Source organism: Strongylocentrotus purpuratus, unplaced genomic scaffold (genome assembly GCF_000002235.5).
Source record: "Strongylocentrotus purpuratus isolate Spur 01 unplaced genomic scaffold, Spur_5.0 spur5_scaffold_17, whole genome shotgun sequence".
Taxonomy (NCBI): Eukaryota; Metazoa; Echinodermata; class Echinoidea; order Camarodonta; family Strongylocentrotidae; genus Strongylocentrotus; species Strongylocentrotus purpuratus.
The window spans coordinates 20,828,837-20,849,203 of record NW_022145602.1 but is presented as its reverse complement, the minus strand read 5'-3'; the positions used below and the strand labels follow the sequence as shown (position 1 = coordinate 20,849,203).

Here is a 20,367-nt window from a genome sequence, read left to right as displayed (position 1 = left end):
GATTTCGGTTATGAAGATATGACCATGACTTGATTTCAGAAAATTTCACAAAATGGCGCCTAGCTGACGTCATCAGTCAAGGTCAAGGTTGAACAATTTTCTGTGCTTTGTTCTAATGCCTATACATAATGTGTGCTAAATTTCAAGGTATTTAATTGAACCATTTTCAAGTTATCTTGCTCACAAAAAAGTGGGTCGAAATAAGAAAAACTAGACATATAATACTTGTTTGGAACAAGTATAGGTGGGCTGGTCAACTTAAATTTTAAACAAAATAGAGCAAAAATAAGCGAGATACTGCTTTTAAATTCTTAAAAAACAATATCATGTAGTTTCATGACGTAAACGAAATTCACCTACTATAGGGATAACGCAAATTATGAAATGTTTGACATGAGGCCTTTAATCGAGATTTTCACTATGATGACGTCATCAAAATGAAAAATGGTTATTTTTAAGCTTGTAGAGAATTGTCTTAGCTACAACATATCGAAATTTTGAAGAAAATTGATCAACATTTACAGAGATACAATCAATTTTACATAAATATGCTGACGTCATAATATGCAAATTCGTATTTTGAGTTCCAAGGCCATTGTGATGATGTCACGATACACTTAATGGCCAAATGAGACATGAAATCATATCTCCGACTCATACTCTATCTAAATATGAAAAAAGATTGAGGATCCCGGTGCATTCCAAAGAGCTATAGTGGATTTTGTATAGGCATGTTTTTGCCCATATATGCTATGTATTATAAGAGCTCGCGCGCACGGATATTTATCTTAAATGGACGCTCATCTTGTTATTAATGGTCATAAAGATATGAACGTGGTATCAAATTGTACAAACAAATATATGAAATATCATGAAAGAAAAAAAATGGCGATTCTATGTTATGTAATGGTGTTACGCGCGAAAACGCGCGCGCATGCGCGTGTGCGGGATTTTTTTATGAAATGCTTAAAATGGCCTGAAACGTATGTAAAATAAATTTAAGACGATTTTGAGAATTTCGAAATTTTGCGTGCGCACTGACGCGCGGACGTACGCGCACGCGCGCGTTTTTTGACCTGAAATTGACCGGACTGATATTGAACTTGATCATGATAAATATGAATGAGAAATGGTTTTTTGGTTATGAAGATATGATCATAAGTTGATTTTCAGAAAATTTCACAAAATGACGGCTAGATGACGTCATCAGTCAAGGTCAAGGTTGAAAAAATGTCTGTGTTTCGTTCTAATGCCTATACATACGTGTGCCAAATTTCAAGGTATTTGATTGAACCATTTTCAAGTTATCTTGCTCACAAAAAAGTGGGTCGAAATAAGAAAAATAAATAATAAATAAATAATAATAAAGGCAATTTTAACAAAATTATAAGGTGGTCTGTATAAGATACAGCCCACCTAATAATAGATCTAGATAATAGTATACATTCTCAGATTTTATTGAATTATACTTTGACAATGTGTGTTTTGTGTGACTGCTAAAGCATGTGTATGCTACTATGCTTATCAAATAGGGGACTACGCCCACAAGTCATAAATGACAGTAATGAGGATTAATGCCCCACAAAAGGGCACTAATATAGCACATCAACAAGGTTTTGATTCTGGAGCCTCACAGTTACGAGGCCATTGCTTTGTCACTGAACCATGACTGTAGCAGCAGGGGCTAGGGTAGGGGGCAGTTTCCATAAATAAAAAATAACACAGAAAATTTTCAATAATTTATTGCATTTTACCCCCGTCCCCAACATAAACAAATCCTCTGGATGGCCATGCATTATGGCTCAAGGCATGGGCACACAGAGGATTTTTTTATGTTGGGAACCAGTGTAAAATGCAATAAATTATTGAAAAATTATTGCATTTTCTGTTTTTCATTTTTTACTTTTATCTAAGTCTATTATTTTTAAATTATTTTTAAAATAATTCCATAAAATGGGGTAAAACAAAAATATTCCACCTATATGAGCGACAGTGTATGTTATTACCAAAGAAAAAATGAAGCCAGTCAGTCAGTCACTCAATAGTGTCTGACAGTGAAGTCTAGAAAGTAAACGGGATTCCTTGCATAATTCGAATACTAGGACATTGCTAACGTTTAAATTTCACAGATAAGACATACGTGACATATTCATAAGTTCTACAGAATTTGATGTTGGCTGTAAATGGGACATAGTACCTTTAAAGCTCATTCACTCAGAAAACACAACATGCATGTGGGACAACAAAACTGCATATAGAATTCATTGGGATTGCTTATTGATTGTATTTACATTTAATTTTCTTCAAACAGAAATAAAATGTATGCTCACAATGGTTTTGCATAGTGCAAAGTGGTGTCTGTTCCTTCATTTTGTGTTGGAACAAATGAGAAAGTTGTCCTGCACTACATAGCAGTGACAGTAGTGATTTGGCCAATTTGAAGAGTCCATACATGTGCTTACAACTATCAACGATTCCTAACTCTTATTTTTTGTCAGATTTTGTTCAAAGTGATATCAGCCTGCTTCTCTGATTTTTCTGCTTTTTTAAAGAGTTGTTTGCAATTAAAGATCAAGTTGAGTTCTGGTCATGCGATTGCATTGTGAAAGAAACATTGTGAATCAATCAGAACAGGTTGATCATCTTGCGTATTTGTATTGGTGTGTACTGCAAGGTTCTGGAAGCATTAAAATGATTTTAAAAAATAGCCGAGTCTTGGTAAAGTTACAAGCACTGTACACAAAATGATGTATATGGGACTACACGAACATGTGGCATTAAAATATGTCCCAATTTTTATGTTACATGCCATATGATTAAGGCATTTGAAGAGCCATGCTTTTCAGGGAACACTTCTTATCTGATGTTCTTCCACACTTACATAATACAATGATAACGCTCACAAATTATTTTTCACCTGTTCCCAGAACTCAATCTTCTCTTTAAGGTTGGATTTCCCTTTAATACCTGACACAAGGGGTCAAAAACTTATGGTTGAATCAGTTACAAGTCAGTTGATGTTCATGTGACTGGTCATGTGACACTAAGATTAGCAGCAAACTAACCCATATCCTCTGCTCAAAAACTTCACACTCCCAACGTATCTAATAATAAAATAAGTGATAAGTTGTTTATATTTTATTTTTTATTTTTAATTTATGTCAAACTATGTTCATTTATATGTATATTTTTGTAATTTTTGCATGTTTTTATCTGTGAATTGTATCGCAATTCAGCCTTTTACGGCTGCAAAGATATTTTTTAATAAACCTTGAATTGAATATAAGGACCCTTTTAAAGATAATAATAATTTTGTTTACCAGAGGAACCCTCAGAGGCTCCAATGTTGTTCTTCCAGAGGGCCCTGCAATTATTATTACCTCAGCAATTGCCAAGTACCCAATTCCACCTGGGTGGAGGGTGGCAAATGTGGATTAATGTCTTGCCAAAAGACATTAGGGCGGGCTGGGATTTGAACCCTCAACACTTGGATTAAGCCTCAAGCGATTGAACCACTATACCACGACGTCTCCAGCAAACTTACAAAATTTTGAATAGTTACTGTACATGGGACAATTTCAATTCTTTTTTTTCTTCATGAGAAAATGTAGTCGGTTTGTGTTGTGGGCTTTATAGAATATAACATGTTTTTCAATGACGGAATGAAACAAAATAGAGTCTTGTTGGATGAAGCACAAATTTAACTATGATAAATATCTTAGGCTCATCCAAAACAAGGTCTGCAGTATAACTCAAGTCACTCACAAACAGTTTGATAAAGACAATGTCTTTTTTAAGAGAACAGGATCTCAAGATTTTCAAAAAAACTACTAATGAGAAGTTCAGTGACCTTGTGTTACAAAGACATTTACGCATATGATATGTAAATGTGTGTGGAGGCCCGGTCAGATTTGAAGAATTGAAAATCTAAATACATGCTCACCATCTTTTGAAATGTATGAACATATAACATGATCTGGGCCCTGTTTCATACAACTTGTTATCAGTAACAAGTTACAACAACTGTTTTAACCACTTGACTGCTATTGGCTTAAAACACGTTCAAACCCCCTGTGCTACAGCATTTTTGTACTGTACAAAAACCTTTTTTTTTTTAAAGGTGCCATCTACTGTTCAAGACCTGTATAACATCATTGCAGTGCTAATTACACAGTAGGGCTAGGTATTATGCAGTGCTACAGTCTTGACAGTGCAATGCTCTAAACACGTACATGTACGTGGTGCGCACAGGCAAGTGAGAGCGAGACCACGTACATGTACGTGGCACGCAGTCAAGTGGTTAAGCTCCTGAAATCATGGCAATTGATTGGCTGAGAGCAAATTTGTCATAGATATTTAGCATTTGTTATTGATAACAATTTTCATGAATCAGTTCCCAGATTATTCAGGCAGACAATATAATATTGAAATAGTCGATGGGTCGATGTCTTCAAAGTCGTTGTGATGGCGCTCTCAGGATTACACGTATATGACCGTATATGGGTGCGGCTACTGTCATCTCAACTTGGCTTCTATGCTGTTTATCCTCAAAACCGTCAAGTTTGTATACGTCTCTGAATGGTGTGGACAAAGAGAAAAGAAGAAAAAGAAAGAGAAACAAAGAGACACACATAAAGAGGAAGGGAGAGAAAGAAAAAAAAGGGAGTGACCACAACAGATGAAAGGCAGAAGGAAAAGAGGGGGTGAAGAGAAAGAAAGAAAAACAATTTGCATTTTTAATATCTGTGTTGTGTGTAATGATTTAAAATATCTGTATGGAAAACTAATAGAGCTTTTTACAAAAATCATATATCATAGATAGTACTTAAAGATAAAGTTGAGCTCTGGTCATGCGATTGCATTGTGTACATCTGTACATCTTGCTACTCTCATTTACTCCTCTCAAACCTGACTTATCTCTATATCTAGCTACTTTCTACTTCCTCTTAAACCCAACTTACTGAGAGGTATATCTAGATACTATTTTCCTCCTCTACAATCTGACTTATCTCTATATCTAGCTACTCTCTTCTTCTTCTTAAACCTGACTTACCTCTTTATCTAGCTGCTCTCTACTTCCTCTTAAGCCTGACTAATGTCTATTTCTAGCTACTCTTTTTATCCTTTTAAACCAGACTTACCCCTATATCTATATCTAGCTATTCTCTTCCTTCTCTTAAACCTGACTTACCTCTTTAGATATCTAGCTCCTCTTTTCCTCCTTTTGAACTAGACTTATCTCCACATCTAATGTAGCTACACTGATACACTCTCTCTCCTCTTAAAACTGACTTACCTCTATATCTAGCTACTCTCTTCCTCTTCTTAAACCTGAAGTGGACCTTCTTTTCACTGATCGTCTTTTCAATCACTGTGGCTTCTACACGCACTGTGTCCAAGCTGCAATCAGGAGTTAATTAAAATCAAACATGAACGTAACAAACTTGTACATGTACATATATTTTCAGTCTTTACATATTATATTTTAACCCTCTTGCCAAAGGATTGAGCTAGGCTTGACTAGCACTTGTGCTCACTTCTAGTTCCCATGAACAACTTCATCTAAATAAGGGAGTTTACAGATAGCACATGGTACAAATGACCCCAAATATCCACAGATCTTTTACACATGGAGAAGTTCCACTTTGAGCATCTTAGAATAATAACTGCCAAAGTCCTAGATGTGCTTCGTGAATACCTTTTGGTTGCCCTCTTGAAAAGAATACTTCCACCTGCGTATCTTAGAATGTACCGTTGGTGCATAAATGAATAATGTTACCTAACTTTCATGAGGGCATATCCAGTGTTCATCTCTGGTGGGTTTTACCTTTTTGGTACAAATGACCTTTATCTGCCCATGCGCAGATTGTATCTGTAAACTGGCTTATATTAGTATTACACATATTTACGTGTACCTGTATATCTTTTGTACATTTAATAATAGTATGCAGATCTATCTCTAAATATCATTTTTAAAACCATTACTGTTCAATCAACAATACTCTTCTGTTATGTATACATGTATCAGTATTATTCTTTGCATTGTGTGATTGTTTATATACTGTCATTATTGTGATGTGTTGTTAATAAATTCAAATTCAAATTCGAACCCATGATTTACTGATTTCTCTTATTCGATAGCCAGCAATGGCCCATGGGTTAATAAATTAGGGAGATTAGGGATCTTGTGTGGTATTCTCATAAGTTAAGCCGGGACTAACTCCAGACTAAACAAGAATTTTAGTTCACACTTCTATGGAATGCTAGGTTTCATCTTCCTCCTTCAATATTCATGACTATTCAAAGACTTTTTGGAAATTCAGTTCATACTCATATTATCTTTTTCTTCCCATTTCATTGCAAAATTAATTTTTTGGAGACTTTTCATTGAAGGATTAAAATAATCTGTACATGATAAATGAGTTGACAACAGGCACTCCATAAAAGTGTGGACTAACTTAGTGCGCGCTAACTTAGTACGCGCTACCAGAATACCACCCATTGTGTTTAACCCATTTAATGAGGAGTTCTCACGTTCCACGCTGCCTGGTTCCCATAGGCAATGGCAATTTCATATCTGATATGGATGTGACCTTTGTATATTTGATGATATCACAACCTGGGCCCTGTATTACAAAGAGTTGATATCAATCACAACTATGTACATAAGAGATCATAGACTGCAAACTTGTGATTGATTTAGGGACTTGATATTGATTCGGATCAATATTAACTCTTTGTAAGACGGGGCCCTGATATTGGTATAACTCACATCGATTCTGCAGTATATGATAATTTTCACAATGCAGATTATATTTTTAACTAATTCAATTCGTTATCTGGCATCAACATATTTAACATATATGCTTCTCTGCTGAAAAAGTGTTTATATGTATTCTGTGATAGGGAGCTATCGACAGCGGGGAGTCCCACCACAGGAGAGTATTTTGGGACCCCTCCTTTTTATCCTTACTTTGAATGATTTGGCAAAATCAGTCAAAAAATGTTTCCTTACTTTTGCCTCAAAAGACTCTGTAGATTTTTGAATAATTATTTATTGTTGATACATGATACATGTACCAATAACATTACAGTCATTTAAATTACGTAAGCGCTGAAAGAGCAATAGGCCAATATCATTTTTTAGATAGATTAAAAAGGGTGCAGAATTAGAGAGAAGTTTACCTTAACATAGGCTTGCCTATGAGAGTGAAATTGTCCCCTCCAAGCAGAAGTACCTTCGAGAGAAATGACAAATAAAAGAATAACCATGAATATGTATGTTAGATTCCTCATTACAAATGGATTTAATAACTAATTAATTATTATGCATATTTTTACTTTTTCTCAGGGAGAGAGGACAATCGAAAGGTTCAAATTTATATTCATGAGTCAAGAAACATGAAAATATTCAGGGATCCATACTAAACACTTGCTACATGAGGGGGGGGGGGGTAACCTCCTGAACAATAATGCCAATTTATGACAACACTAACCCTTGACATCTATCTTCACAATAATAAATCCTGAAAAAAATGTTGCAAAGAAAGTTCATCGTTAAGAGTCCCACCGTGGCACTAATATCCTTCAGCAAGACATTAATCTACATTTGCCACTCTCCACCCAGGTGTTCAATGGATACTGGTAGAAACCCTGGAATGCTGGGAGCATCAAAACGGTAGCCTAGCAGAGCTGGGGTAATATTGGAGTGCCTTTAATAAGCACCTTGAGTGTTGGAATGTTGGATATGTGCCCTATAAAAGTACCCAATATCATCATCATCATCATCATCGCCACCACCACCACCACCACCACCATCATCACCATCACCATCACCATCATCATCATCATCATCATTATCATCAACATCATTATCATCATCATCATTATTATTATTATCATTGTTATTATTATCATTATCATCATTACCGGTATCATTATGATTATATCTTACCTTCTCTAATCTGATTCTTTCTCCTACATCAGCTGGGAGGTCGTTCTGTAGTAGTATAAGATCACCCGACGTCACTTTGTGTTGGGTACCAGATACATAGACGATAGCAAACATTCGTCCTTGATTCATATCACTGCTCACCACTGATACCACATCTAAAATACAGAGATATCATTTATTTACGGTACACTTAGGTCGGGCATACGTACAAGTTTGATGCTACATGTAATAGAATATACAAGAACAGGGCCCCATCTTATAAAGTGTTGAGATTGATCCGAATCAATCACAAGTTTAAAGTCTATTATTTCTTATGAACATACATGTAGCTGCAATTGATACAAATCACAAATAAGTTGCAATTAATCACAACAGTTTATTTGACGGAGTCCTGACTTATTCGTAATAAATGGATCATGCTTTTTTGGATTTATCACCCCAACGGTCAAATTTGTGTAATTGTGCGGAAAAAACAAATGCATTAACTTAGAATACATGTTCATCGATCAAAGTTATGTCTAGCCAATCCAAAGTCTGTAAACTAGCCCAGAAAGTCCAACGTTGCAACATGATTGCAACATGAAGCCAGGGGGATGTTTCACAAAGACTACGTTCAACTTTAAGTTGGACTTAACTATGGCAGGCCGTTTACTGGAATTGGTCTCTCAAGGGACGTACAAATCATGGTCACAAATCTACAGAATTTACATTTGGTGACAATTCTTTATTGGAGGAAAAAAATATTACCAAAAAGATCATAATGGTGAGAGCGAACAGTGGCATGAAGAGCCTGCCTTAGTTAGGTCCAACTTCAACTTGATCTTAGCCTTTCTGAAACACTCCCCCCGGAGGTGCAAATACACATAGAATTGAAAATCTATCACACAAGAGTAAAATTTTTAAATGAATGCTATGGTGGAGACCTCCTAAATGCTGTGTTTTCATTTAAAATTCCTTAGTATATGGAGCTCCAACAATGCCCACTTAAAGATGATAAATGTATCTCATAGCACTTTGTGCTTCCATGTTTTGAATGGTTTCATAATGGCACTGCATTTATCTTATTATGCTCCCAGAATATTGAAGGCTTGTTTGATATGCACTCCTTTTCCATATTTAAAGATAAACTTTAGTACTGGTAATGCGATTGCATTGTGAAAGAAAAGGTGTGGAAAGGATCAGAAAAAGTTGATCATGTAGCATGTAAGTATTGGTGTGCACTGCAAGGTTCTGGAGTCATCAAAATCATAATAAATTTGACCGAGTCTTGGTAAAGTAACAAGCACTCACATAAAAAGCTATATATGGGACAACACACATGGTGTCGGGGCTAGTACTACCTTGATTTCCTTGTCTTTCTATGCTCATTACTCAGCCAGTATACATTTTCTTCCAAAATTGTTTGGCACATGTCATTTATTTGTAATGTTGAACATTCAGTGTAAGTTTCGTTTGATTCTGTGAGAATTTTTTTTTTTTTTTACCAGTACTGGAGTTTATCTTTAAGATTGAGTGTTTTGCATGAGGTACTTACCTGCTGTATTAGGAGGACCAGCACTAGGGAGAGAAGGGTTCTGTTGTTGGGTGGACATGAATCTGGGTTAAGAAGATGAATGAATAGAGAAGAACAAAGATCAAAGAGAATTCAAAGTCAGGTTGTTTTGCAGGATCAAGACATCTCCAAATTGCTCAGTGCCAGGCAGCTTGATGATGGGGATGGGGGGGGGGGGGCCGATGGGCCGGACCTCCCCCTCCCCCCTGGCATTTTTTTTTTTAAATAAATAAATTCTTAATAATTTTTTTTTTAAATTATATATATTGTTTTAATACGTGATCACACAACCCCACCCCCCCTCCCCCACTGAGAGCGAATAACGGTCTGCATGATTTGCAAATTTCCGGGGTCAAAAACAAGAAAAAAAAATTATGCTCACTACCCAGGGTACATGCATATCATACAAATGCATTTTTTCTCTCACCTAGATAGTACAGAAGGATACTGTGTGGTATGCTGATATCGTGCTACAGGGTTCATACTGGAAGGAGCTCGATTCGACTGCTCAAATAATGAGCGTTTACCTGCAACGAAAAATCAGATTTTTTAGTAACATTTTGGTTCTCATGCAATCCCTTGTTAAAATAGTACCTTGGCTAAAGACATGCAGTTACAAATCTTTCTTTTTTTCTGTTTAAATTTGTACAAAGCCATAGGGCCGCAAAATTCCAATTCTCGCTATCGCCAATACTCCCAAAATGCCCGGATGTAGCGTCTTGAACATAACTTCAAGCAATTTTTACACTCTAATTTTAAATTATTTTCATCTTTTTGTTTATTGCCTATTGGGTACCAATAATGACCGGAAAATTCTCTATTTACAGTTTGTTTTGACAGAAAATAATCAAATATTATTCTCGTTATGGAATGGGGCATTCAACCAAAAATTATCGGCAAGGCGAAACTCTACTCAGTACTCTCTAGCTTTTTCGTCACAAGCTCCCATACTAGGCAATAGACATATTTGTGTTAGTCAAAAAATTGCGCACTCACGTGGTTTTGCAAGTTGCTAGCATAGATAAAGCAATATCCATACTAGCAGCATTTATACTAAAACTACTTTTTGTGTATTAAAAACTGTTCAGACGACCTCTAGAGTAGAGTCTCCGGTTTGCGGCATCGCCCGGTTTGCGGCCAGGGGTATTTGTTTTAAAAATAAAATGAATATGACGCGATAATAATCATTGAAACCTACCGTGGATTCCACGGTAAGTTCTGCTTTGCCGAAAACGTCCGTAGCAAGTGCTCCTGTCGGTACGGAGTATCCGTCAGCGATGTCGGAAATCTACGGCACCAGTCGCCGATGAAAATTCCAGCAGGTGCTAACTTTTAAGTTAAGAGATCAAGGCATGACTAGATCAATATTGTAGCTCTATTTGTCCGATATTTGTCCGATTGGAGGTGAAATTTGATGTTTTTGTGGAAGTATGATGGCTGTGGTCTGTCTCCTATCGCAGATATTTTGATTGTGCCACCGCATGGCCAGTTGCATGGGGTGGCCGCAAACCGGCACGTAATTACGTGTTTTTCTGGTTTGCGGCGGGGGGTGTTAATACACACATAACATGCAGGATCGTGTATGATGGTTTGTGTGCTGATGTGTGTACCCGCTATGACCCGATAGTTTCTAGTAGTACGTACCCCCGTATGGGATGATTCATTCGAGGAAAAGGTGAAATTGTTTAAAACTTGACAAATTTACCGTAGCAACAGATAAACATGAGAATTTGGGTTACCCGTTGTAATTTGGTACATGCTTTCATCGTGACGTAGCGCATAAAGCTTTGTGACGTACGCGTGCCGCAAACCGGTAATGCGTGCCCACAAACCGGGGAACTTGAAGCATTTCGAAACGTGGTCCATGCTGACCACGCTGTGGGTCAGTTAGGTTATTTGTGACTTCTATTTAATAAGTAAGTATATGGACTCTTTATTGAGGGTATTGAAATATTCTGTGAGTATTCCAATAAAAATAGAATCGGCAGTTCCCGCCGATCGGCCGCAGACCGGAGCCACTACTCTATTGATTTTCAACATTTCAAACACCACTGTACAAAACTCAACTGACTTCACTCAAAATCGGTACTTTAGTTGTTTAGTGACAATTGATGACACCTAAATAGCAGTAAAATACAATTTTTTTTCAACTCACTGATATTTTTATTAGAAAGAATATAATTCAAAAATTAAAATTGTGATTCCACCGACGTCAAACCTGTACCTGCCGATCAGCTGCATCGGCATGATTGTGTGCATGACGCCATGAGTGCATCTGTGTGTTATGAGTGTATCGACTAGGTCTAGATCTATTCATGTATTCAAATGCTACCTATTATTATTAACATGTAGTGCAGTGCTAGAGGTCAATACGCATTAGCATTGACTCTCTAATATGCTTTGCTGGAGTGACTGAGCCGAGTTAACAATAACACTCACACTATATTAACAACATAAAACTCTATACGTGGGGCTGAACAATCGAACTTGCATAATCTTTCTAGGACTCGATAGGACGGCAGTGTTTTCGCAATATTACGCAAAGTTTTATATATTCTTACCGATATCTGCATTTAACCGACATAAAGTACCTCCACGAAAGGCGTTCAGAGAACGCAAGAATGCTGCCATTTTCGTCTTTTTCTTGACGTAATTGTGCAATTTTTAGAAATCTTTCCGCACACATGAAATCGATGGTGTTTGTAAGTCGAAAGTTTAAAAACAAAAAAAAATGTCCGACGGACCACCATCATTTCTGATAATCTTCACAGTTAGCAAAAATTCAGTCTTTTGAAAAAGGCTCGGCCTTCAAGAAACAAATTATAAAAATATAAAAATCTTGCATCAGTGGCGTAATGCGCTAAAAATTTGAGGGGGTCGAGCGTGTATTTCCAAGCAATTAATTGGGGGGAGGGGGTGTAGCTATACCTCTGCCCTGCACCCTTGCCCCACACACAAACCCAACTTTCCATTCTAATGATGCCCTTATGAAATTGTGACAAAAGCTAGAAAATTGTATTTTTGTAGATTAAAGCTTTGGATTTGAGAGTAAAAGTTTATTACAAATTTGAGCGTACGAGATTTTAACTCCCTGTCTCTCCTTTTGTTACGGGGGTAGGCAGGGTTAAAATATATCATAATTTTTCTGTTGTTGACATTCCGAGGACAAGGGCCTTTTTATTTTGTTCCTCAGGAGAACCCTTCTCTTTTGAATCTCTTATTTCCGAATGTCTCAGGCTTATAGCCAGGGCGCGGTGGGACTCAGTGGCGGATCCGGGGGGGGGGGGGCGCCGGAGCCCGGCCCCCCAGGAAAAAACGTGTTAATTTAACCTTTATTGGGGGCATATGGAAAACTTACGCGCATCTGCTCTGCGCCTCGTCGCTTATCCTGTTAAGCACGGGGAACGTACACCAAAAAAGCCATGTTTTGATATAATTGCTGGTATTACGGGAAAATGGAATTTTTTTAAAAAAATCTTCGGACGGTTTCTTATAATTTGAAATGTCGTCTTAAAAATGATACTAAATTTGGGATTATTCTTTCAGGGGAAACGGTTGCACTTTTCCCCTAAAAGTTTTGACTTTTTCAGCCTGCCTATGGAGATTGCACTGTTTTTCCCCTTTTTTGTCGGGTTTCGCTCAGTCAACCAGTCGGCAAATCTTACACGAGTGACGTATAAAAAATCTTCGGACGGATTCAGAAACCTTGACATCCCACCTTTACGTTGGTATAACGATTGTTTTCATTTGTGGAGGGGAAACGGTGGCAATTTTCCAACAAATAAAAGGTAGCTTTTCATAGTAAACCAAGGTGACTGGGATAGTGTAGCGCTATAGCTACTCACAACGAGTGCGCCCGTACCGTACAAACAATGCACAGTTATAGCTTCCGTGCAATCGCTGTAGAGGTCAGTGTGTGTATTTAACGCAGTGCGTACAGAGTGTGTGCGTTAAGCGTTGCGCTCAAAATCTCGGAGACCGCATTACGCGCATCATGTCTATACATGCGCACCCGAATGGGTCATTGCACTCCAACTAGAGGGAAGTCAGTATAATCATTGGCAAAGGGAATGAGTTCGATTTCGTCTACGGTGTAATGGCAAGCCTCTGCTGGTGTAGTCTACCGTAATTTTGCATTTATTCAACTATAGGTGAGTTTCATTTCTAATTCTAGTTTGTTAGTGTTAGTAAGTAGTCAACGAGAGCAAGCGCTCGCACCCCTGCTTTGTCGCATTGAACTAGTCCGATCAGTGTACTTTCACGCAAGAGTGCACTTGAGCGCGCTCTCTTCGTTAAAGCGGTTGTTTAGTGCTGTATTCTTTTATGCGCGTTTAGGGCTAAAAGTTTTCCATATGAGATGGGCCCCCACCCCTGGCGATCAAGGGGTTAAAATATGGGTTAAAATATGGGTTAAAATATGGTTATTACGTATACTGTGGGTGCAATTTTTCAAATTTTCGAGGGCCAACAAACACATTTTTTTTTTTTAATTAGAGCTCCCCCCCCCCCCCCCCCCCCCCCCCCCCCCACCTCCCTCCCCCGCTGAGCCAATTTTCGGCCGGCTGTTTCGCTGCTAAATATTTCTCACGAATTGGGCCCCCTCCCCTGCCACCGGCTGGATCCGCCTCTGGTGCCGGCAGTCGCCCCACAAAAAAGCAGGCCAAATAGAGAGAGAGAGAGAGAGAGAGAGAGAGTGAGAGAGAAAGAGAAAGAGACGTAGGAAGAAAAAGGAGCAGACAAAAACATGACAGAGCCTAAGTTAAAAAGATTATAAAAGAAACAACAGATCATGCCTTAATTAAAAAATGTAACTGCGAATGACCTTCAGTGAATTCTATGGCCATCATGTACCCCAGCCGCGAACAGTTCGCCTTTCGAATTAACACGCATTCCAATGGGATAGTCAACAAGGTATAGACTCATGACGGTTTCTAGGAATAGGCCCTGATTGTTTGGTGATTGGTTTTCACCGATGCATCTCTGAAGACTCTTTTCATGTATGTTATTACCAATGAAGAAAAAAAGCCAGTCAGTCACTTAATAGTGTCTGACAGTGAAGTCTAGCAAGTAAACGGGTTTCCTTGCATAATTTGAATATGAGGACACTGCTAACGTTTAAATTTCACAGATAGGACATACATGACATATTCATAATTCCTGCAAAGTTCTACAGCATTTGGGGTTGGCTGCAATTGGGTAGAAAGAACTCAATAATGATCTGATAAAATAACGATATCATACCGATAGCGAATCTTCGTCGGCTGCTACAGTACCATCGGACAGCTGACAGTGTGCGCATGCGTCACTGAACGAGGCATGACTTTGTGTGATCGTAACCATGGCTAAGCAAACGTTGTGTCTCGTTATAGACTCATGACGGTTTCTAGGAATATAGGCCCTAGCTCGACATAACATAAGATTACTTTGCGTACCTACAACAAGAAATAAGTTATGATAATGTGGCAAATAATGACTAACATATTTCCCACAAGCAATTATGGAAATATTATGATGAAATGCTGATTGTTTGGTGATTGGTTTTCACCGATGCATCTCTGAAGACTCTTTTCATGTATGTTATTACCAATGAAGAAAAAAAGCCAGTCAGTCACTTAATAGTGTCTGACAGTGAAGTCTAGCAAGTAAACGGGTTTCCTTGCATAATTTGAATATGAGGACACTGCTAACGTTTAAATTTCACAGATAGGACATACATGACATATTCATAATTCCTGCAAAGTTCTACAGCATTTGGGGTTGGCTGCAAAAGGGACATAGTACCTTTAAGAAAGAGCAAAACATATATAGTTTCATAATAAAGGTCGGCATACGATTATTTGACAATCTTATTCAAAATTGTGAGCCAGTTTAAAACAAATATTGAAATTACTCCTAGTTGAATATACATAGCAGAAAAAACAACATCGATATCTCCAAAGATCAGCGGCGCGGGACCCAGGATTTTCCATAATGTGCGCGAGCCCTTCTAGGTGGCGTCCTGGGGCACGCTGTTGAGGTTTACCACTTCAGAACCTTTTTTTTTTTTTTTTTTTTTTTTTTTTTTTTTTTTTTTTTTTTTTTTTTATTCGACAAGCTTCCAACATACAACAATATACAATAATAACAGATCAAAAAAAAAAAAAAAAAAAAAAAAGTCAGCTTGAACAGGATAACCCACGAAAGCTCGAGAGCTTATTTCCAGTGGGGTCCCTTACAGACATGTATAAAAATTAATAAGTTAAAATAGTAATATTTACAGACAGATAAGAAAATTAAAAGAACTACTTATTAAAGATAATAATAATAACAACATTAAACTGATGATAGAAATTATATTAAGTACAAGAAGAAAAAGAAGAAGGAGAAGAAGAAAAAGAGGAGAAGGAAGAAGAGGAAAATAATGATGAATTTGTAGAATTTCTATAACGTACGAAAACATAAGTATATACAACATGAAAAAGTATGAACCGACAGAAGAATAAAAATTTCAATCATATAACATGTCATTCACTTCTCTTCTCTGACTGTCAAGTATTAGGTATTCCTTTAATTTCCTCTTAAAATGATCATAGTTTCCTATTTCTTTTACACCATTGGGAAGGGAATTCCAATGTTTTATGGCATTGTAATAAAACGAATTTCCAATACTACCTACTCTTTCAGGTAAGTTAAAGTTGAATCGTCTATTTCTTGTATTATAATCATGTACGTCAGTAACAAGATCGAAGTTGGATCGAATATAATGATTCGACCTAGTATGATATATTTTATGCACATGATGCAATACGAGTTGTTTTGATCTTTGGTCGACTTCAAGAAAACCAGCTTTAGAAAGTTCGCTGTAGCCAACATGAGTTCTTGGACCAGAACAGTTGATAAATCTCACCATTTTGTTCTGTATAATCTTCAACTTCTTTTGATCTGACTTGTTTATGTTACTATACCATGCAGGGTTAGCATAGTCAAATAAACATTGAATAAGAGCAAAACAGAGTGTACGTCTTGCTTTTAAATCCATACAACTTTGATATCTGTACAAAAATTTCAGACGAGAATTTGCTTTTTTTACAACTGATTCTACTAAAGATGAAAATGAAATTGCGCTAGCCAACTCAATGCCTAAATACTTCACAGACTCTTTTCTCTTGATTGCTTGATTATTGTGTGTCACTTTGAATTCAAATGACTTTTTAGAACTACTTTTAGAACAAAATAAAATGCTTTCTGTTTTTCCCAAGTGTAAAGAAAGCTTATTATCAGTCATCCAATCGACACACGTAGACAGCTGTTCACTGAGCTTTTCCTCAATATATTTAGGATCAGGATTTGAATAGAGTAGTACGCTGTCATCTGCGTACAATAATAGTTTGAAGTCTTTTATACAAATACACATATCATTTATATAACTTGAAAATAGAATTGGGCCTAAAATGCTTCCCTGAGGAACACCGCAAGTTATAGGCATTAGTTTGGAACGAATATCATGAATGGCCACTACTTGGTGCCGATTAGATAAGTAGGATCTAAACCAATCTAAACTTGCCTTATCAAAACCCATTAGTTGTAACTTCTTCAATAAGACGCAATGATTAACTGTATCAAAAGCTTTTTGCAGATCAAGGAGCACCATACCAACAAAGCGCCCTTGGGAAGTTTCTCTCCTCAAATAATCAGTCAAATGAATTAGACATGTTTCAGTCGAATAATCATGTCGAAAACCAGATTGAAATTCATAAATTATATCATTTTCTTTGAAGTATCTTTCAATTTGAACACAGACCGATTTTTCTAGAATCTTTGATGCTACGCTTAAAACACTAATAGGTCTATAGTTGCTAACATCAGTTTTATCTTTCTTTTTATAAAGTGGAGTCACTTTTGCTATTTTCATATCCTCTGGAAAAGTACTCGTCAAGATAGATAGGTTCATTAAGTAACTTAGAGGCTTAAATAAAACCTTCGCACCATCTTTTAGAAATTTAGCTGGAATCAAGTCTAACCCAGTACTTTTTGATACATTCAACTTACGTAACTCTTTGAAAACAAATTGTTCACTGATTGGTAATAACTCGAAGCTGTTTTCACGTACACCTTTTCTTTCGTAAAAGTCACGAATACAATCATTGTCTGCGCTGAAAAAGTCTTTGGAAGGGGGGAGTTTGTCTACTAATTTGGCAGCCACATTTGTGAAATGAGAATTGAATTCATCAGCGATGGCCATCTTATCATGACATAATTCCCCATCAATTTTAATGACAGATTCTTGTTCTTTTCGCTTCTTATTTTTCAATCCTAAGCTTTTTAGATTCTGCCAAAGTTTTTTCGAATCTTGTTTATTTTCTTCTATCTTGTTTTGTAAGTAAACGAGTTTAGCCTTTTTCACCTCTCTTTGGACCATATTTCTTAATACTCTGTATCTTTTATAGAGCTTCTCATCTTTTGCTCTTTTCCTCCATTTTTTGTATACTATATTTCTCTCTTGAATTAGGGAAAGAATATCTTTAGTCACCCAAGTTTCTGATCTTTGTTTTATTCTCATCCGTTTCAGTGGCGCTATCATATTCAAATTTGAGATAAAAACATGTTGAAATATTGACCATGCCTCATTTACATCTGTACAGTCAGTTATTCGTGACCAATCAACAACAGATAGTTGAAGATTGAAAGACTCTTCTGTATATTTTGTCATGGATCTGATATCATTAGTCCTGTGATGACCTATAGCCAGTCTAACATTTTTCCGTGTACAGAAAGTAAAATAATGGTCGCTAATACCTAGATCAATGACACCACTTTGACTTATTTTATTTTCTTTGGTACAACCAATTTGATCCAATAGAGAAGAACATGTAGGTGTAACGCGTGTTGCCTCTTTAATGAGTTGACTAAACCCATGAAGACTCAACAAGTCAATATATTTTTTAGCTAGTGGCGATTTGCGAAGAAGACAAATATTCATGTCTCCTAAAAGAATTATTTCGTCATCCTTCTTTAATGTATCAAGAATATTGGACAATTTCTCGATAAACAAATTGTTTTTCGGAGGTCGATACAGAACGCCAACAACAATTGGTTTTGATCTTGGTATAAGCAAATTTATCCACAGGGATTCCGTATCTCCAGTACTTATAGCATCCATAATATTAAATGCAATATCATTTTTGATATAGAAACATACACCACCTCCAGAGCCAGAGGATCGATCATGGCGTATGATTTTATATCCGTCTATTTCAATTCCTTCATCATTTATGGAATTGTTTAACCATGTTTCAGTGAAAGCAATAATAGACAGCCTTTTTCTTTTAAAAAGAATTCTAAGTTCCGATATCTTGTTTAGAATAGACCTCACATTGAGGTGTAAAAAATGAAGACCTTTAATTTTAAACTTTTCTTCAAATTCTTGAAAAAGAGAAGTGTTTTCATCTTTGAGGTTTGGCTGAATTATTCTTGCTATCGCTTGCTTTTCAGGTGTAACGCGCGTTACCTTAAAATAGTTTTCTTTTAGTCTATCCTCGTTTTGGCTTTCTTTCTCTAAACAATCGTCAGTAAATATTGATTCACAAAAAGATGGCAGACAACATGTTAAACAATTCCACTTCTCATCAGGGCATTCATAATATAACCTGCGGTACTCTGAAAAACTGATAGCTTGACAATTAGTGTGAAACCATTTTTTACAATAAGAACACAGAAGGCCGTGTTGATTACATTTGACTGGCTTATCACAGTTCCCACAAGGGAACTTATATTTTCGACCGTCAACTATAATTTTCGGATCATCACTAGATTTTGTCAAACTTTCACTTAATTCAATACCCTTCTTACAAATTGAAGATAATTCGCCCAGTCTTTCATGTCCACCTTGGATGGTCTGAAGGCTGGTTTCAGTCGTGACCTCTGTTTGACTGCACTGAAATCCAAAGATCTCCCAGAAACAGCTTCGGCGTAGGACTTTACGGGGCTGCTTTTTTCCTCATCAGAATGAAGACTCTGGTTTTCTCGGTAGATGGCTTGATGCCGCCTTGCTCCAGGTTCACTGCCTGTAACTTTATCGGACGACCGTTGAATCCAGCCATGGCCTCGTGTTGTCGATTGGTCAGCACTGTTGATGAGGTGTTTCAGGTTGCCTGCCAAGATTCGTTGACCGGCTCTGTTGAGGTGAACGCCATCACGCCCGAGATGCTGCTCGCTGATATCATTGTTGATGATGAGGCCCCATCTGTTCTCGCTGGCTGCCAACTCTATCAGATAGTTGATCTCATCAACCCGCTTCTTGTCTGCTTCACTCTCCCCTCTACGATGGATGATCGTGGAGACTGAGACGTTAAACCCCTCGGCAGCAACAGACTTGCCGAGGTCTGTGATTTGGTGGCAAACTTCACCAGCACCCTCAGAGATGTTGTTGGTGCCAGCGTGGATGATCAGTTCTCCCCCTGGCTTGAGAAACTCGCAAGGTGAAGAGGTGAAGATGTCTCTCACTTTTGCACCAGGAAAAGAGACGCTTCTTCTTTTCTTTTTTTATCTTCTTCTTTTTCTTTTGTATCTTTTTCTTTTTCTTTTTTATCTTCTTCTTTTTCTTTTTTTTATATTATTCTTTTCCTTTTTTTTTTATCTTCTTTTCTTAGGGTCCCTTCTTTTCTCTTTCTCTTCCGCCTTCAGTTTCTTCCGGCGGTCGCTCTCTCGGCGGTCGCTCTCTCTCTCTCTCTCTTTTTCTCTTTCCCTTCCCCCTTTTTTAGAACGCCAAAATCAAAAGGGGCCGAAGTCACGGCCGATTCGCCACCCGGCTCCCCCCCCCGATCCGCCACTGATGTATACATTATTGTATGCATTTATATATTTATGCACGCATTAATTCATT

At 37.3% G+C, this 20,367-nt stretch overlaps 1 protein-coding gene across 1 annotated transcript; it reads right to left on the bottom strand.

Annotated features, from left to right (window-relative positions):
• Positions 1-3,252: 3,252 nt before the first annotated feature.
• LOC577881 (39S ribosomal protein L21, mitochondrial) lies at positions 3,253-12,214 on the bottom strand. Its single transcript, XM_030987904.1, has 7 exons — positions 12,068-12,214; positions 9,934-10,033; positions 9,489-9,550; positions 7,955-8,109; positions 7,186-7,238; positions 5,297-5,400; positions 3,253-4,574 (listed from the first exon to the last, which is right to left on the bottom strand). Exons 1-7 carry the CDS (start codon positions 12,135-12,137, stop codon positions 4,516-4,518), a joined length of 603 nt encoding a protein of 200 aa, XP_030843764.1. The 5' UTR covers positions 12,138-12,214; the 3' UTR covers positions 3,253-4,515.
• Between the last annotated feature and the right edge of the window lie 8,153 nt (positions 12,215-20,367).